This window comes from Vigna umbellata, chromosome 1, assembly GCF_029865625.1.
Source record: "Vigna umbellata cultivar VRB3 chromosome 1, Vumbellata_1.0, whole genome shotgun sequence".
NCBI lineage: Eukaryota > Viridiplantae > Streptophyta > Magnoliopsida > Fabales > Fabaceae > Vigna > Vigna umbellata.
Window position 1 is genome coordinate 67,988,333 of NC_142165.1, and position 17,563 is coordinate 68,005,895.

Genomic DNA, 17,563 nt, shown 5'->3' on the forward strand with positions numbered 1-17,563 from the left:
ATGTGTTGGATTAAGACCATCATTCGAGCTGTCATTACAGATGACTGGAATGAGGTAATGATGCATACCTTGAATACATTACAAATCAAATTCATCTTTAAACATATATGAAACCATAATGAATCTTTCTTCAATTTTGCAGCGCTTCAAGAGTACATCTCCTATACCAGAGGAAACGATTAGGCAAATAAGACAGGAGTGGACAACTTATCTTCTGCAAAGATGGAGTTAGGAACAATTTTATTTGTTGTTGAACATTGATTAATTTTAGTTTTATAAGTTTATATATTGATAGTTTTGGTATTGGATTATTTTGTACATTAAGTAGAACTTTCTTTATATGAAACGCAAATATAATATACTATATATTGTTCTGGGACGATTTTCTGTTTTTTAGGTGTGGTTTTAATGCAAAAATAAATTGATTTTTAAAAAAAAACGCCCAGTAGACGTCGGTTAGTGCACAAACGGACGTCTATAGACGTCTGGCAGTGCACAAACCGACGTCCAAACCCGTAATCCCTAAACAACCCATTCAACCATATAGACGTCCGGGGTGGCTTCATTGGACTTCTATATAGATGTCGGGCCTGACACAACAGACGTCTATATAGACGTTCGACCTGACACAACAGACGTCTGACTAACGTCACCCACAAAGACGTCGGGTGTAGGTCGGACGTCAAAAAGCCAAAACAACAAACGTCTAAAGCCCTTTCTGCACTAGTGTTTGCCATTGATAGAGAGCTTTGTTGCTGCCATTGTTGTTGTGGTTGGTTCTCAAATTGTCCGGTAGCTTGTCAAAATTGACTTTGATCCATGCTTGAGTGAGATTCCCTCCAATGGTTGAAATTACTTTGGTAGAATTGAGTGCCCATATAGTTAAATTCTTGTTCGTATTGCATCCTGCAAGCATTAGGCACAAAACCCTAGAAAACATTTGTTAGCAAAAAAATATAAAAGATAAACTAAAAAGATAAAAAGATAAAATAAAAAGATAAAATAAAAAGATAAAAAGATAACAATCAAGTCAAAGTTAATCAATAATCACACAAATAGAATATTTCAACCACGAGTTCCCGACAACGGTGCCAAAAACTTGTTTGACCCTCGACAAGTATAACCGAATCGTATCAAGTAATAAAACTGGTAAGACCAAGTATCATTCTCCCAAAGGACTCTCGGCCTAGACAGTTATGTGATTTGTTGATTATCTAAGACTTGTATAACCAATTCTTGTAAATTTTAAATGCAAAATACTGAAAAGTAAATATGAATGCATGTATTGATCAATGGGCAAGAAGAAATAGAACACGTGGTATGAAATATATGAATGAATATGTTGTTGGGGTTTATCAATTTCATCCTATCCACTCTCATGTATTCTAGAATTCATCTTTCTTCATTAATTGTTAATGTCACTTTCTAAATTACCTTAAACCGATGTCTCGGCGAAGAAAGCCTAATCATAATCACTAGTTTACAATGTCTTGTCTCCCTAGCAATTACTCATGCATTATAAAGCACAGAAGCTTAAAGGCAACCAACCATCATACTCCTATGTCTAGGTTTATACTACTATTGGGAGAGATTCCCCATATCTATATTTCCCCATATGTGTCCATATCGACAAAATCAATAATCATGACATCGAATGAGTTAAACAATGCAAGCTTAGAGTAAAGAGGAAAAACCCTAACAATTAATGAAAGAAAGCATGTATCTTTAAAAGATCTTGAAGAACAAATTCAATACATGAGAGCTTCAAAGGATTACATTGATTCCCCAACAATAATAAAGGTTTAGTTCACCATATTCATGGTGAAACTAGATGAAATACAATGAAGGAGTGAAAGATAAAACCCTAAAAAGGTGAGAAAGGAGCTGTAGCATCCAAAATCCTCCTCCAAGGGGTGAAAGAGTGTGTTTCTGCTTCGTTCCAGCCAAAGATGTCTAACCTAGGTCGACTAAAACCTTATATAGTATTCTAAAAATTACACAAAAGTAAGCCCAAGCCCATAAAAATGGCGCTCAGCGATATTTACCGCCGAGCGGTAAGTGTGTGTCTTCTATTTTTGCCCCTCAGCTATTGTTTTGCCCCTCAACGGTGATTTCAGCACCTGAAAACTGGCACTCAGCGGTAATATTCGCTCAGTGCAACTTTTTCTGCACTCTGGTTGACTTTTCTGCATTCTGGTTGACTGGTTGACTTTTCTGGTTTCTGGTTGACTTTTCTGCATTCCAACCATTCGGTAATTTAACTCTTCTTTCAAATCATTCCAATAACCTACAAAATCAAAGGAATCTAGCAAAAGACCGTTAAATTCACCTTCAACTCTCTTATTCACAAAAATAAAGCAAAAACATGAGTTAAAGCAAGTTTCTAAGTCAAAAAGGGTTGATTGATTATCAAAATTAAGTATAAAAATAACAGTTTTTCAACTGTTATCAAGGATCTCTCAGCGCAAGCAGAGAGTCGCCTAACGAAAGACACATGCTCTTCACATTTAACATTATGGACTGCATGCACCCAACACAAGAGAGTTGCGCCCAACGCCAATGATACTCTAGAAGGGCCACATTTTTAATGCCTTGTGTATATGTGTATAAACACATTAGAAACATGCTTCCAATTATCTTATGATCTATGGGGTGTAGCAGATGATCAACTATGGTTGTTACTCGTGCAAGGGGCCTGAATTCACTATAAATTCATCACTCTTTGTATTAGCCACTTTTGAAGCTTTGTTGAGATTATTCCAGCTTCTTTCTTACTTGAGTGTCACCCTGGGTCCTTTTCAGTCCTCTCTAGCTTCCTTCCTTAGTCAGGTTGGTTGCACAGATCCATTAGCACCATACACGCACCATTCTTCATCTCTTGCTTCACCATTCTCCCATTTTCCAGTACATCATTACTTTGAGTTTCTGTTTCCACTCACTGCATCTAGAGTATGGTTGTTCAAACACCCTTGAAGTTGGCCATCAAAAGGCACTTTTAAGAAAGGAGGTGGAGACAAAACAGACAACGGTGACAATAATGGCATAGGCACATTTCTCCCACTTTTGGTAGTGATTCGAGCAATAAATATGGTAGAGATCAATCTATAAATTTCAAACTTTGACGCGTCTTTCTCCTTGTTTCGTAAGTGAATGTAGAACAGGAAATGATAAGGACGAAAACTCTACACAACGAACTAGAGAATGAAATACTGAAAACAAAAACCTAGGATGTAAACAGATAAAAAATAAAAATAATATATTTAACATTCTTCCTCAAGCTAGTGCATACAAATAGTATGTACCAAGTTTTTTACTAATATAATCCATAAAAACTTAGTGAAAATATCTCTTTCAAGTAACAAAAATCTTTTTTTTAAAAGAACCTTAAACTCTAGATACCATGTTAATATAGTGAAAACTATGTAGGTAATTATCTCTCTTAAATTGAATATATACATATTATAATAAAAGAAATATGGATTAAATTCAAAATATAAATAAAAATTAATAACAAATTAACTAATAATAAAAAATAAAAATAATAAAAATAATATATCTAAAACGAATAATCAAATATGTTGTAAGTAGTTAAAGAAATTATAATGAAGTATTATTATTTAATATGAGTATCTAACCATCAAACACTAACAAGGGTCTTCACATTAAAAAAAGAGAGGGTTTAAGGGAGGTTCTTCGAAAAACTTAAAATACTTTAATTTTTAAATGAATGTGTTTTTCTCACTCTACTCTCCTATTTTCAACGTGGAATGTTTAAAAAAGAAATTAAAAAAATGAAAATATATGCCACACAATATGTGTAAAAAGTTATAAAAATTTAATATTCAATCTATCATTTTCCTAAACTAAATTAATATTCACGAATCATGAGGGGTTGGTTTGCATTTTTCAACGTCAAATGCTAAAGAGTGAAAAGAAAAAGAGAAAAAGAATAAGTGAAATTAAACGACCGTTACACTGGGAAAAATTTTGAAACAGGGAACTCCATTTGAAAAGAGATGCCAAAGGGTTGCTGTTGATAGACCAAAAAGCCGGAGTTGGAAATGGCAGCAGAAGAAGATGAGCAGTTGCAACAACTCAGATCCAAAGCCACGGAGCTTTTCATCAGAGAAGAATGGAATGCCTCGATCGAAGCCTATTCCCATTTCATCACCCTTTGCACCCAAACGCTCTCCCATTCTCTCCCAAACCAAAAGCTTCGCAGATCCCTCTGCATAGCTTTGTGCAATCGCGCAGAAGCGAGGTCCAAGTTGAAGGACTTCCACTGCGCCCTTCGGGACTGTGACCACGCTTTGGAACTCGATGCCACGCATTCGAAGACCCTTTTGTGCAAAGGTAAGATCTTGCTCTGCCTCAACCGGTATGCTTCCGCTCTTGAGTGCTTCAGAACCGCCACGCTAGACGGAAACGCTGAAAGCGTAAGTGGGTACTTGGAGAGGTGCAAAAGTTTGGAGCTTTTGTCCAAAACCGGGTGTTTGGATCTTTCGGATTGGGTTTCAAATGGGTTTCGAGGGAAGCTTCCAGAGCTTGCAGAGCACATTGGTGCCGTGGAGATTAGAAGATCTGAGATCAGTGGGAGAGGATTGTTTGCAACGAAGAATATTGATGCTGGGTCGTTGATCTTGGTCACCAAGGCAATTGCCATGGAAAGGAGTATCATAATGGGAGGTGTTCAGGATCTGAGTGAGGATGCACAGTTGGCAATGTGGAAGAATTTCATTGACAAGGTTTTTGAGTTTGTTGGGAAGTGTCCGAGAACAAGGGGTTTGATTAATAGGTTGTCAAGTGGGGAGAATGAGGAAGAACTTGAGGTGCCTGATGTGGGTCTCTTTAGACCTGAGAATGTGGAGAAGGATGGTGAAGTTGAGGTTGATGTTGATATGGTTAAGTTGGTTGGTATATTGGATGTGAATTCTCTGACAGAGGATGCTGTTTCGGCCAATGTGTTGAGGAGGGGCAATGATTATTACGGTGTTGGCCTGTGGCTGCTCCCTTCCTTGATAAACCACTCATGTTGTCCCAATGCAAGGAGGTTGCATGTTGGGGACTACTTGGTGGTTCATGCTTCTAAGGATTTGAAGGCTGGGGAGGAGGTGACTTTTGCTTATTTTGACCCTTTGTGTGGTTTGAGCAAGAGGAAGGAGATGTCTGTGAATTGGTGTATTCATTGCAAGTGCAAGAGGTGTAGGTTTGAGGGGGAAGTGTTCCCGAAACAAGAAATAAGAGAGATTGAGATTGGTCTTGAGAGAGGGATGGATGTGGGGGGTGTGGTGTTCAAGTTGGAGGAACAAATGAAGAGGTTGAAGGTAAGGGGTAAGGAGAAAGGGTATTTGAGGGCATCATTTTGGGAAGCTTATTCTCAGGCTTATAGGACAGAGAGGGCCATGAAGAGGTGGGGAAGGAAGATTCCTACTGCTGAGGCTGTGGTTGATAGCATCACTGATGTGGTTGGAGGAGACCACAGGCTGCTTAAGTTTGTGATGGAGGAGTTCAAGAAAAATAGTGGTGGAGTTGTTGAGAGGGACAAAGTTTTCAAGATGGCAAAACAAGTGTTTGGGAAGGTAGTGAAAAAGCAAGCAATGAAGACACTTCTGCAACTCTGCATTGCTGATTAAGTGAATCTTTTAATCACTTTCTACTTACTGATTCTTCTTCCTTTTGTTGCTATTGTTAATTTTTTTAAACTCTATCATTGTTTCATCTTTCTCTAATTGCTGTAAACATCAAGTTTCCAGCCACCATCAACTCAAGTTGTCACAGTTGCTCATCTTTCCATTATGTAAATCAATGGTATCAATAATTTTTGGACATTATTGCATACCACTTATCCTTCTGTGTAACATTTGTTTTAAGTGCTTAATCCTAGAGATCCAAATTCAGTTATCTAGTGGGATATCCTAAAAAGAAAAAAAAAATGTTATCTTGTAACTTTGGCCATTTAAGTATGAAAAAGAAATGTATAAAATTATTATTTAATTTAATTTATGAAGATCTATATTTGATTTAAATAACTATGTTGACATATTTTTTATAATAATTTTAATTTATTTTCTTTATTATTGTATTTACACGAATTCTTTTTTTTTTTTTTAGTAAAAACTAGTGTTGTTGAAATGGATTATACTCGTTATGGGATTGATGAGTTAATAAGGTTGATTTAGTCATTCACTTAATTATAAATTTTTTTTCAATTAAAAAACAATTTATTTTCAATTAAAAACTAATTTTTTTTCTAATTCAAATCTAAATAAATTTCAATTCAAAATGATGTTAAACTCTAGACAACTCAAAATAAAAAAAAATATGATACAAAATCTACAATATTTTGTTGTTTTGAAGTATCTTCTTCTTTATCTCTACCTACCATACAAATAAAAATGATTGTTAACTAATAAATTAAAAAAATTAGGTGATTTGGTGAACCAATCTGACTTACCACAGTTTCAACCTAAATGAGTTAGGTTCTTAGTACGCCAAATTTAAATAAAAAAATTCAACTTAACTCGACCCAAACTCCTGATAAACTAGATTATTTCATGGATTCCAATCCATTTTGACACATCACATGTTTACTTTTTTTTTTCTCATAATAATAAGAAATAATAAAATTATTATTACTATTATAATTATAAAATTAAATAAAAATAATTTTATAATTTTATTGTAAATATTTTTTATTTATTTTGTAGATAGTGTAACATCCCAGATTATATAGAAATATAATGTAGCAGGTCCACATTTTAATATAACAGAACAGTTAGAGTAGACTTGCAAATAAGTTGTTAAGCTTACAGTCATCCAAAATAAGCCATAATTTAAAAACTTCCTACTTAACAAAGTATTTCAAAACAATATAACTCAATTAAGAAATTCCTAAACAAACTAGGCAGCAACATCATCTCCCTCCAAAGCCTGCTCCAAAGGCACTTCATTCACCTCTGCTCGCATCCAAGTGGATGGTCATTGAAAAAAAAAGCATACCCAAGCAAAACACAAACACAGAAGTAAGGGTGAGCTAGATATACAAAAATCATGTTATAACAATCACATACAACATGCAAGTTTAATTCAAAGTTAATGAACCATACAACACCACTTGTTACACTTTACACTTGACTCGTCCGGACTTGGAATGATTGCCGAGCTATGGCGGGTCATGCACTCATGGTGGCCTCTACTGCTTTGCAAAGTCATTGCCAATGGGTTTCACCCTACCACACTCACGAGGTCAGTCCGTTATCACTCACCTTGGGCCATACTAGAAGCACCCAAGACTAGGACCTCCTGCTACTCCTCACTACATGGATCAATCCTCTCTACTTGAGAATGAAAGACCATTGGAGCGTCAGGAAAACCCCCAAGACTGAGCTACCATGCAAATCATTCTAAACACTAAGGGCACCACCATGAATCTTCTCCTTGAAGATCATGGAATTACGTCTAATGATATAGGGCACCACCATGTAACCTCCCTTTGAGATTCATGGAATTACGTCCAATAACATAAGACACCACCATGTAACCTCCTTTGAGATCCATGGAATTACGTCCATCAACCATACTTTTAAAACCACATACTTTCAATCACCAAACATGTCTCATACACTCACATACTTTCAATATAATCACATTACCACCATCATACTATGAATTCCAACATTCCAAACACTTAATTCAACCAAAACAGGAGCAAAAGAGAACTTTGGACTCGGAGGATTCGCACAACGCACCCTATTCGCAAGGCGAGACAAGAGGATCTCGCACAGCGCACCCCTTAATTCGCATAGCGAATTAAATCGCAGCATGCACCAGACTTCCAACCTCTCGCATAGCGCACCCAGGTCGCTATGCGAGAGCCTAGACAAAGACTACCCCTCCCAAAGAATCGCTATGCGCCCAAACTCGCCCTTCAAATTAAAATAATAGTTGTTCCAGACCATCACCAGTCGCATAGTGACAAGATTCGCTAGACGAATCCATAAACAGAGAACAACACCCTCTGGTCATTCGCACGGCGCACCAGCTCGCACAACGAATAACCTAGACAGTGACCACCCTCCACAGGGTCTCGCTATGCAAGGCAGCTCGCATAGCGACTCTGCATCCTCTACAGAACGCAAATTCTACAGAATTAGGCACTCACACACGTCGTTACCATTTCTAGGCCTCTTATCCACTTTCTAACACCCCTAATTCCTGTATTACACCTAATTAAACTTGTCTAGATGATTATAAACATTTACATAGTGATTATCAATTGATTAAGACCCAAATTCCTTCTTAAAACACTAATTTCCTCAACTTAGGGGCTCAATTCCAATTCTACCATTTCTAACATGTTGTAGTCTAGTTTTATGTTCCTAGCAAGTCAAAATTGACCTATCTGAGCTACCCAAACAGCCCAAACACACACAAGATCTCCAATGCCCAAAATCGCTACCTCACTACCTCCGATTTGCCCTAAAACACTAGAGTTTCACTTGACCCCTTATCTAATCACCTTCATAACATCTCTACCTCACCAATGAACCCAATCACAACAATACATTTTCCCCAGATCAATTTACAACATCAATTCACAGTTCCACGTTTACCCATAAAGATGCATACAAAACAAGGTCACTCTAAACATAAACATGTTCATCAAACAGCAGAATATTATAGATTTCAGCACATGCATTCTTCATACAACCCATAGAAAAAGTATCTAGCTCCCCTTACCTTGGAGTAACTTGACTGGACAGTTCCTCCACGCTTTAGATAACCAAAAGACCCTAGAACAGCCTACAACTTCAGATGGGTGAAAAGGAACCCCACCAAAAACAAAAATCAGCAAGGATGGAAGCTAGGGAACACATGCAAGAGGAACAATACTTGCATGTGTTAGAAAGCACATAAATTATAAGGAATAGGAGGGACCACTTACCAATACAAACACAGCAAAATGATGGTGTACCAGCAAGTCCTTGACGCCAGACTTAATCAGGTATCACCTGATTGTTGCACAGAAGAGTTGAGAAGGAAGGAAGTCTAGAGAGGAGAGGAGTGGAAGAGAGAAGGCAAAGAAGAAGAACTAGGGCTCTCAAGAGTGAAAAAACTTTTCCCAGGATCTTGAGTCCAAGTTTTAGAGTATCATTACTTTATTATTAAGGACTCAACTCCATTGTTTGCTGCCACTTGTCCACTCTAGAAGTTGACTTGTTCCCAGTCTTTACAGGTAGTTTTATAATTTAGAAAATAATTAAATTAAAAAAATAATTCAATAAAAAATAAAATTAATAAAATAATTATTTTAATTTTAAAAAATATATTTAAAAGATAAAATTGGAAAACAAATATCAACATAAAAAAGAATCATCTTATTGGTAATTATAAATATGATAAAATATTATTAAAAATATATCTAATTTAATTTATAAGTATTATTTTTTTTATTAAAATTATGTCTTTTCTTTAATAAAACTGTTAATAAAATAAAATCTGTTGATATATAATAAATACTTGAACACACATACAAAACTATTTTCATAAAATAAAATAAGATAATCTAAATTTATTTTTTCATGAATATTTTACGCAATACCTTTTTTTAAAAAATTAAATAATTTACATACAATTAATATATTTTAATTACTTATAAAATTATTTAAATCAATTTTAACTTTCTAAAATTAGTGTTTAAAAGTAGTTTTAGACAAATAATTACATATTTCTTACGCTTTATAGATAAATATTCAAGATTTTATTTTAAAAAGATAAGTTTTAAATAAAATTATATATATATATATATATATATATATATATATATTATAAAATCATATAATAAATAAAAAGTTTTCTTGTAACAATTACAAAAATTTATACTTAAAACAGTGAATGAATATTTTAGTTTTAACAACTTCAATATTTTTATTAATATAAAAAAATCAAGTGAATAATTTTAAAATAAATATAAAAAATTTTATAATTAGTTATTAAGAAAATGTTTTAAACATAAAAGAACATCATTTAGGTGAGAAATTAAATTATTTTTACTAAAAGATTGACTTCAATAGTTAATAAAACAATAATTTGTATCCCATATTTTATAATTTTAATTATATATTTTAAAAAATAATTTATAAAAAATAAATAAAAATATTAATTATAAAATATTAGAGATGGTGTGTGAGAAAAGCGTGTTTTACTAGAAAAAGTAAAATATAACATATAGTATTTAGCTTTTATATGATTATAGTTATATATAAAAGACATAAGATTGTAAGTTGTTGTTAAATTTCACATAATAGTTGTTTTGAATGTAACTTAATCTGGAATTGTTTATTTGTTACTTTGTGGAGGAAATACAATAAATTTTAGATTTGGTACCCCTCTCGTGATTACACTGATGCATGATGAATTAATCTAATGTTAAATCGTATGCATATTATTGAAATTGTTTACATAATTTCAATAATATTGAATTATCACTTCGATTGCTTTTGTATTCAAGGTGTGACTCTATCTCATTCAAGAAGTTTTATTTTTTTTAATTTATTAAACATATAAATTTTAAAAAATATATCTAAAATTTCACGAAATTTTGCCAGCATTTCGCATTGGTTTTCCAGTTACACAAAATGAATGTGATTACAATTCACAATCAAATATGCACCTGAAGATCAATACAAAACACAACTGCAAATTTTCATGAAATTTAAGACATGTATATTAAAATTTATATATATTGATAAACTATGAAAAAGTTACTACTCTTCTTAAACTGTCTAACCGGACAATTCAAGATTCAATACTTGTAAATTATTATTATCATCTTCTCTCTATTCATTTGTAAAAAGTACATTTATTGAGAAAAATGTAGAAATAGTAAATAATTTTTGTATTGAATCTTAAACGGGAAACTAAGGCTAATTCACAACAACATTATATTCAACCGAACAAATAATTACATATGCAACCTAAAATATATCAAGAAAACAATATATTCAAGAAAACAAATAATTACATGTTCATCTTAAAAAGAAAATTTTAAGAATAGGAACCTAGGAGCATAAAAATCGGTCAACTATAGAGAATGTCCGCATTTAAGAAGCTATAAAACCTCACCACAAAAATACAATATCTGGACAAAAACAAACAACACATTAATTACTATCATGATTCCTAAAGTTTATTTCGTCACGAAATCAACTAATTTAATACAAACAATTCAAAATCATATTCCCTAATTTCTATATCCCTAATTCAAAAATCTACACCAATTTACATTATCAACCAATTTAACACAAATAATTCAAAATTTTATTCCCCTAATTTTGTATATCCCTAATTCGTATGGCTAAACCCCCCTCTGGTCATGGATTCTTGTCAACAAATAACAATTATATCAATATCAAACTGGTTTACTATCAAACCACAGATAAAAATGGACAAAAAATGGTGTCGGCGAAGAGAACTTACCACTTGAAGAGAGCAGAAACCGTGGCAGCGAGAACATAATGTGGCGACGAGAACAAAAGGTGGTAGCAACGTCGACGAACGACAGAGATGACGGCGATGCTCGACGACGATGGAGGCAACGAAAGTGAGAAGAAAGGAAGCTCAAGCGCAGTCACGAGGAAGAAGAAACTATTTTCGCGTAAATGAAACTCTTTCTGCGTTTTCGTAATTGTAATTCAGAAAATGATATTACCTCGGTTAAGTTGACAACCAAGGCAATAAACACCATACCACATCGGTTTTAATGGAAACTGATGCCATACCTTTCAAAAAATGGCAAATTTGAAAATATTTCTCACATTATAGGCCTCAGTTGGCGATTAAACTGAGGCAGAAAGAGCATATAACATCGGTTATGGAGAATCGAGATAGTAGAGCTTGACGTTAATGGAGTTGGAATGTTCAATTTCTGATATTTTAGAGCTACCTAGGGTCTTTTACCTCGGTTGGTCAAAGAACCGAGGCAGTATCAATTGACAAAATGAATATGGAATGTTCAGTTCCATAAGTTGCAGGTGTCTGGCAAAACATATTGTCTCGGGTCTCCGCAGAACCAAGGTAGTAGGTTCTGTTCTGAGCTATGTCAGGGTATATCAGTGGTTGTAGAGGGATTTGACAGAGTTTTATGCTTCAGTTTCCCTAGGAACTGAGGCAGTAGCCTTTTTTCAAAAAACATGTCAAATGAAAAGTCTGACTTGCAAAAGGGGCAGGTTGTTTCAGCAAGATATTATGTCGCAATTGCCTACATAACCGAGGCAATAAAGTCTTTCTGCTTCGGTTGCCTGGGATCCGAGGCATATCGTCATATTTACGGAAATGTCACCATGTTTTTATATGCTTCGATTTTTACGAAACCGAAGCGTATATGTTGCGTTAAAAAACGTGTTTTATCTTGTTCTTGAATCAATTGGAATTAAAATGGAATAAATTTGTAGTATCAGTAGAAACTTCAAATCAAGTATTTAAAACTCATCACTTATTAAACTCGGGTAGAGTTTGAAAAAGGACAATTAAAAGTGATTAGTGTACTAAACTCATGATCAAATTTTGATTAGTTAAACTTTTTAAGTGCGACTTAAGGAAGAATTGAGTGTGTCCCAACTTCAGGTAATGAGCTGAGGAGCATAAGTGCTTGTAATTCATCATCTAGTTTCATTTCAATCTTAGTCAGTTGATTGACTAAGCCTTTAAAGCCATTCAAATGCTCTATCATGCTTTGACCGTCCTTATTGTATTCCATATTCATCAATTTTCTTACAAGATGAGTTTTATTTCTAGGAGTTTTCTTTTGAATCATAGATTCAAGCTTGGACAACAACTCATAAGCATTAGTGTACGTTAGTACATGCTCGAACAAACTTCTCTCTATATACTTCCAATCATAGCCACAACTTTTCGATTCAGAAGCTCCCATTCTTTGTTAGTCTTCTATGTCGGTTTCACATTGCATGATATAGGCTAATATAAATTCTTACAGTATAACTGATCTTCCATCATGGGCTTTCAATACGAATAGTTGTTGGCAGTAAGCTTGAACATATATCTCCATCATATGAGATGAATCATTCCATCTTAAATTACACAAGCTTATCCTCATGAATCAAGAGAGCTTTGATAACATTGTTGGAAAAATTGATCAAAATATGTGGAAGTGAAAAATTTTCCTATATATATGTAACTTAAAATAGGCTTAAAGAGAATAAAGATAATAGAAGAAAATAACTCACAATATTTTTAACATAAAAAACCCACTCAAATATGATAAGGAAAAACTATGGAACCAAATCCGTATAATTAAGATCACTAATATGAAAATAGGATTACAAAATGGAGCTCTCTTATTAAGAGGATAACACATATTCACCATTTGAATGACTTACAATTATCCACCAAGAAATAATGAAAACTCTATTTTCTCTCTCAAATGATGCTCAACTCACTTCTACTTTTCAACTTATTAATTGGATTACTCAACTACTTTATGTGTCTCCAATTCTCAAGACCCGAAATCTTGAGGTTTCTAGATCAAGAATAATAGTGGATTTCACCTTTCCAAAGATAAATGAACATATCTTCAAGAGTAAAAAATAATTCCAAGAACTTGGAATAAATCATTCATTAGCTTCATTGCCTATGAATTGTATCGCTTGATTAAAGAAGGATATATTTCCAACAATTTATTAATTTTATGCTACATAACAAAAGAAAACCCAACACATAAATTTCTTTTGTTATTATCCTCACCGTATAATTCACTATTTTCAAACTCCATTTGATAAACAACTATAATTACTCCTTTCCATTTCTATCTAAAAACTAATACACATATACAACATTATATATACTGTCATCGTAATCATTCAATCACACTTAATGACATGTAGGAAAATAATTAACTAAATAAAGATAACCTTGTTTAAAAGCATTTCAAAGTACGTTTAGCAATGTTAAAAATATTATATTAAAGATAAAGGAATATGACTTAAGTAAAGTCTCTTGAACTTTTGAAATTTCCTAAATAAAACATAATTACTCTTGGATGTCAATGTTGCTTAAACAAGGAGAGGCCTCTCCTTTACTTCCCCATGAAAACTAGCCCATGTCTTAATGTAGAAAGAAATTAGATGAGCAATCTTACCCACATTTTGTGGCTAGGTTGTGGATTAGAGGAAATTTTCAATGAGATGGAATTGAAAGGATGATCATGCGGCTTAAATGTTGAAGAATAAAGAGTGAAGAAGTGAAAGAGGTAGCTAATAACGCTTTAATGAAGTTAGAAAATCATAAAATTTCTATTTGTAGCCTCATGCCTACCAACTCCACCTTTTCTTTTGTTTTCTTTTATGCCACACACCAAAAGAAAATCCAACTCATGATCCCAAATTGATTTTGCTATACTCCTCACCCTAATCCACCATTTTTAAACTCCCATAACCAAACATAGAAATTATTTTCCATCTCAAGGTAAAAAAAATAATTCACATACACCTTAAATGTACAGCTGATTTAATTAGAGATTAAGTTATTTTTTTTAATTAATTTCACACACCTATATTATAGAAAGAAAGAAAATATCCTCACAGTATGATGGGCAACTTTGATTTGTCATTCAAAGTGTACACCAACACACTTTACCAGCTGTTTGACAAAAATACAAAACAAGTTTTATTCCTTTTCTTTCGAAAATACTTTCCTTAAATTACTTCATAATTTAACATATAGTTTTCACATAATTTCAACCAAGAAATATATATTAAGGGTGGAAATATTTTTCCCTTAATTTCAATCAAAATATATTTTTACAACAATTAAGGATTCTTTTTATTTAAAATAGGCAGTGTTTTTCAATCTTTCAACTTAAAGCTTATTTTCTTAATATTTAGCTGAAATATAGAAAACAATTTGTATAAGTACTTATTATGCTATTATCAACTTCAATAATATTTTCGGTAGAATTTCTGATATTTTCTTATTGATAAATAACATACACATAAAACTTGCATATTGAAATATATAATAGTAACTGTAGTTATTGATAATATAGAATTCGTATTCAGCAGTTTAACTTTTGCTATCTTTTGTAGTTTTGAGTAAAAATAAAGTTTTGTAAAGAGGCAAAATGATGGCAGAATAATACGAAAAGAAAATTAAAGCATGATAAGCTACATCAAATTAAACTAATTAAATGAGATTAATGAACAAATTTCCTTAAAATGAAAGATATCAGAATACAGTCGTTCTGTTGAACCGTCCACCATTTTCAAAATTGGAATTATTAGTGTTGTTGGTATTTGACAGAGTTTTGTATGATGAATTCAAAACCATTTGGAAAACACACCAACAACTTTCGTACATAGTCTAAATCATGGTTACAAATTCTTTTATGGTTAGACATACGTGTCCCCTTTATATTTCATTAACTTTAGGACAATCAAAATAAACAAATGCCAAATGTCAAAATTAAGAATGAAGTCAGGTCGTAATATCTTTTATGTTATTGATATTAAATCTCCCTCATATATGCTTCTAAAATTTTCATATGGCAAAGATTTTTTCACTTTTAACTAATAAAAACTTCAGCTCATATTTAACTATAATAATATAAAAGATAAAATTAACACGAAGAGAAAAATAATAACAGAATGGATGAAATATTAAAAACAAAGAAAAAGTTTAAAAAAAATTAGAAAATTTAACCTAAAATTTTAACATAGTATAATTTAATAACTATAAAATATTGTTTCCAACCATAGTATATTTTCTTTATATGTAAGTATTATTTTATTTGTCTCTTTTCTGGATCTCTATTAAACTAAATAATATGTTAAGAAACAAACTATTTCCTTTAGGAATATGTATTCAATCATTTTTTTTTAAAAAGTTACGTAATTTTAGTTAATTTTACTCAATTTTTAACTAGTTTTTTTTATATGTTCTTTTGAAAACTTGAAGTTGTCATGACCATTTTATATTATAAATACAAAAGTTTATTTTTTTCATGACCATTTTATATTTATAATGAATTGTTAAATATATTTTTTTGTTTCAATTTTTCTTTTCATTCTTTTTAAGTTTGAATTCCTTGTCGGGTAGCAAAGTTGAAAAAGTTTAAAACTAAATAGGTAGGATAGGAAAGAAATTTAAAACGCAATGAAAGAAAGTGTGGAAAGGAGAATATTCTTTGAAAAGTGGATGCCAACTCCAATTAGTTGTGGACATGACTGCATGACAACATGATATTGTTGTGTGATTGATTTTCCATTTTCTACAATGTAGTGCTAACACAACCCTAGTTCAAATGATCAACACCTTTTTCAGAAAGGAAAGAACGTTGGTGAGTGCTGCCACTTGATAGCTATCTTTAACTTACTCATCCTCTTCTCTTCATACAAATCAAGAATTCAAGATCCATGACGTCGTGTTGAAGTGGTCAACACTCCATGTACGTTAACGTCACATCAACGTTTATCCACATTTCTCTGAAAACGAAAATGGACACCACCCACCAATGTTTCTTTCTATCAAATATACCTATTTCTTTATTGTAACACTTTTATTTTTAAAATATTATGAGAGAACTTAATTTATTCCAGAGAAGTGGTTATTAAGAATTTTAGTTGAAAGTTTTACATGAAAAAAAAATAATGGAATATAAGAAAAAAATTATTCCCAAATATTAAATTTTAAAATTTTATGTTGAGAGTGATGTAAGTTTATTATATATAGATAATTTATTTATTTTTATCATTTCTAAAATCTTCTTAGTGTATTTTTCCAAAAAAAATTTAATCTTGATATTAAAGTTGATGATTTGTTTTTGTGTTTGTCTCTTGTCTTAAATTGTCCTAAAATCTATTACGAGACGATCAAGAATATAGCATGCATTAACACAAAAATAGCTTTTAACGTATGTTATTTTAAGTTTTTAAAGTCTGTTAAATGTTCGATGTCATTGTGGGAGACGTTAAATTAACGTCTGTTGTCTTTGAACAGACGTCAATTAACGTATGTTGCATTTATAACAAATGTCAATTGACGTTTGTTGTAAGAACAACAGACGTTAATTGACGTCTATTGTAAGAACAACAAACGTCAACTTATGGGTTTTTTTTTTTAAATTCGCCAATATTTTCTTCTACTGAAACTATGAAAAATTGATATACAACACAAGAATACACCATGAAAATTTCCAAAATTTTAGAAGTAGTGACAGCCAATGAAAGTGCAACAACCAATGAAAATGCAACAACTAATATACATAAAAACAAAATGAAACTAACTGTAAAGGTGAGGGAGTAGGCAGGTGCCGCTGTGAGGGTGAGAAGAAAAATGTGCACAATAACATCTCGAAAATCACTGTCGCAGTTGTCCTATAACACGCCCAAGAACTACACTAAAAGCCAATGAAAGATAATGGTTGTAAACGTAATATAATCGGTGCAAAATGATTTTAAACAATGCAAAGTGGAAGAAAACTTACCTGAACGTTAATGGCGAACGAGAGAAAATAGAGGAAAAAGTTGAACGCGGCGAGAGAGAAAACGTG

At 32.5% G+C, this 17,563-nt stretch overlaps 1 protein-coding gene across 1 annotated transcript; it reads left to right on the plus strand.

Moving 5' to 3' along the window:
- Window positions 1-3,865: 3,865 nt before the first annotated feature.
- SDG35 (SET domain protein 35) lies at window positions 3,866-5,826 on the plus strand. The gene has a single exon (XM_047292541.2). It carries the CDS (start codon window positions 4,062-4,064, stop codon window positions 5,631-5,633), a length of 1,572 nt encoding a protein of 523 aa, XP_047148497.1. The 5' UTR covers window positions 3,866-4,061; the 3' UTR covers window positions 5,634-5,826.
- The last annotated feature ends 11,737 nt before the right edge of the window (window positions 5,827-17,563 follow it).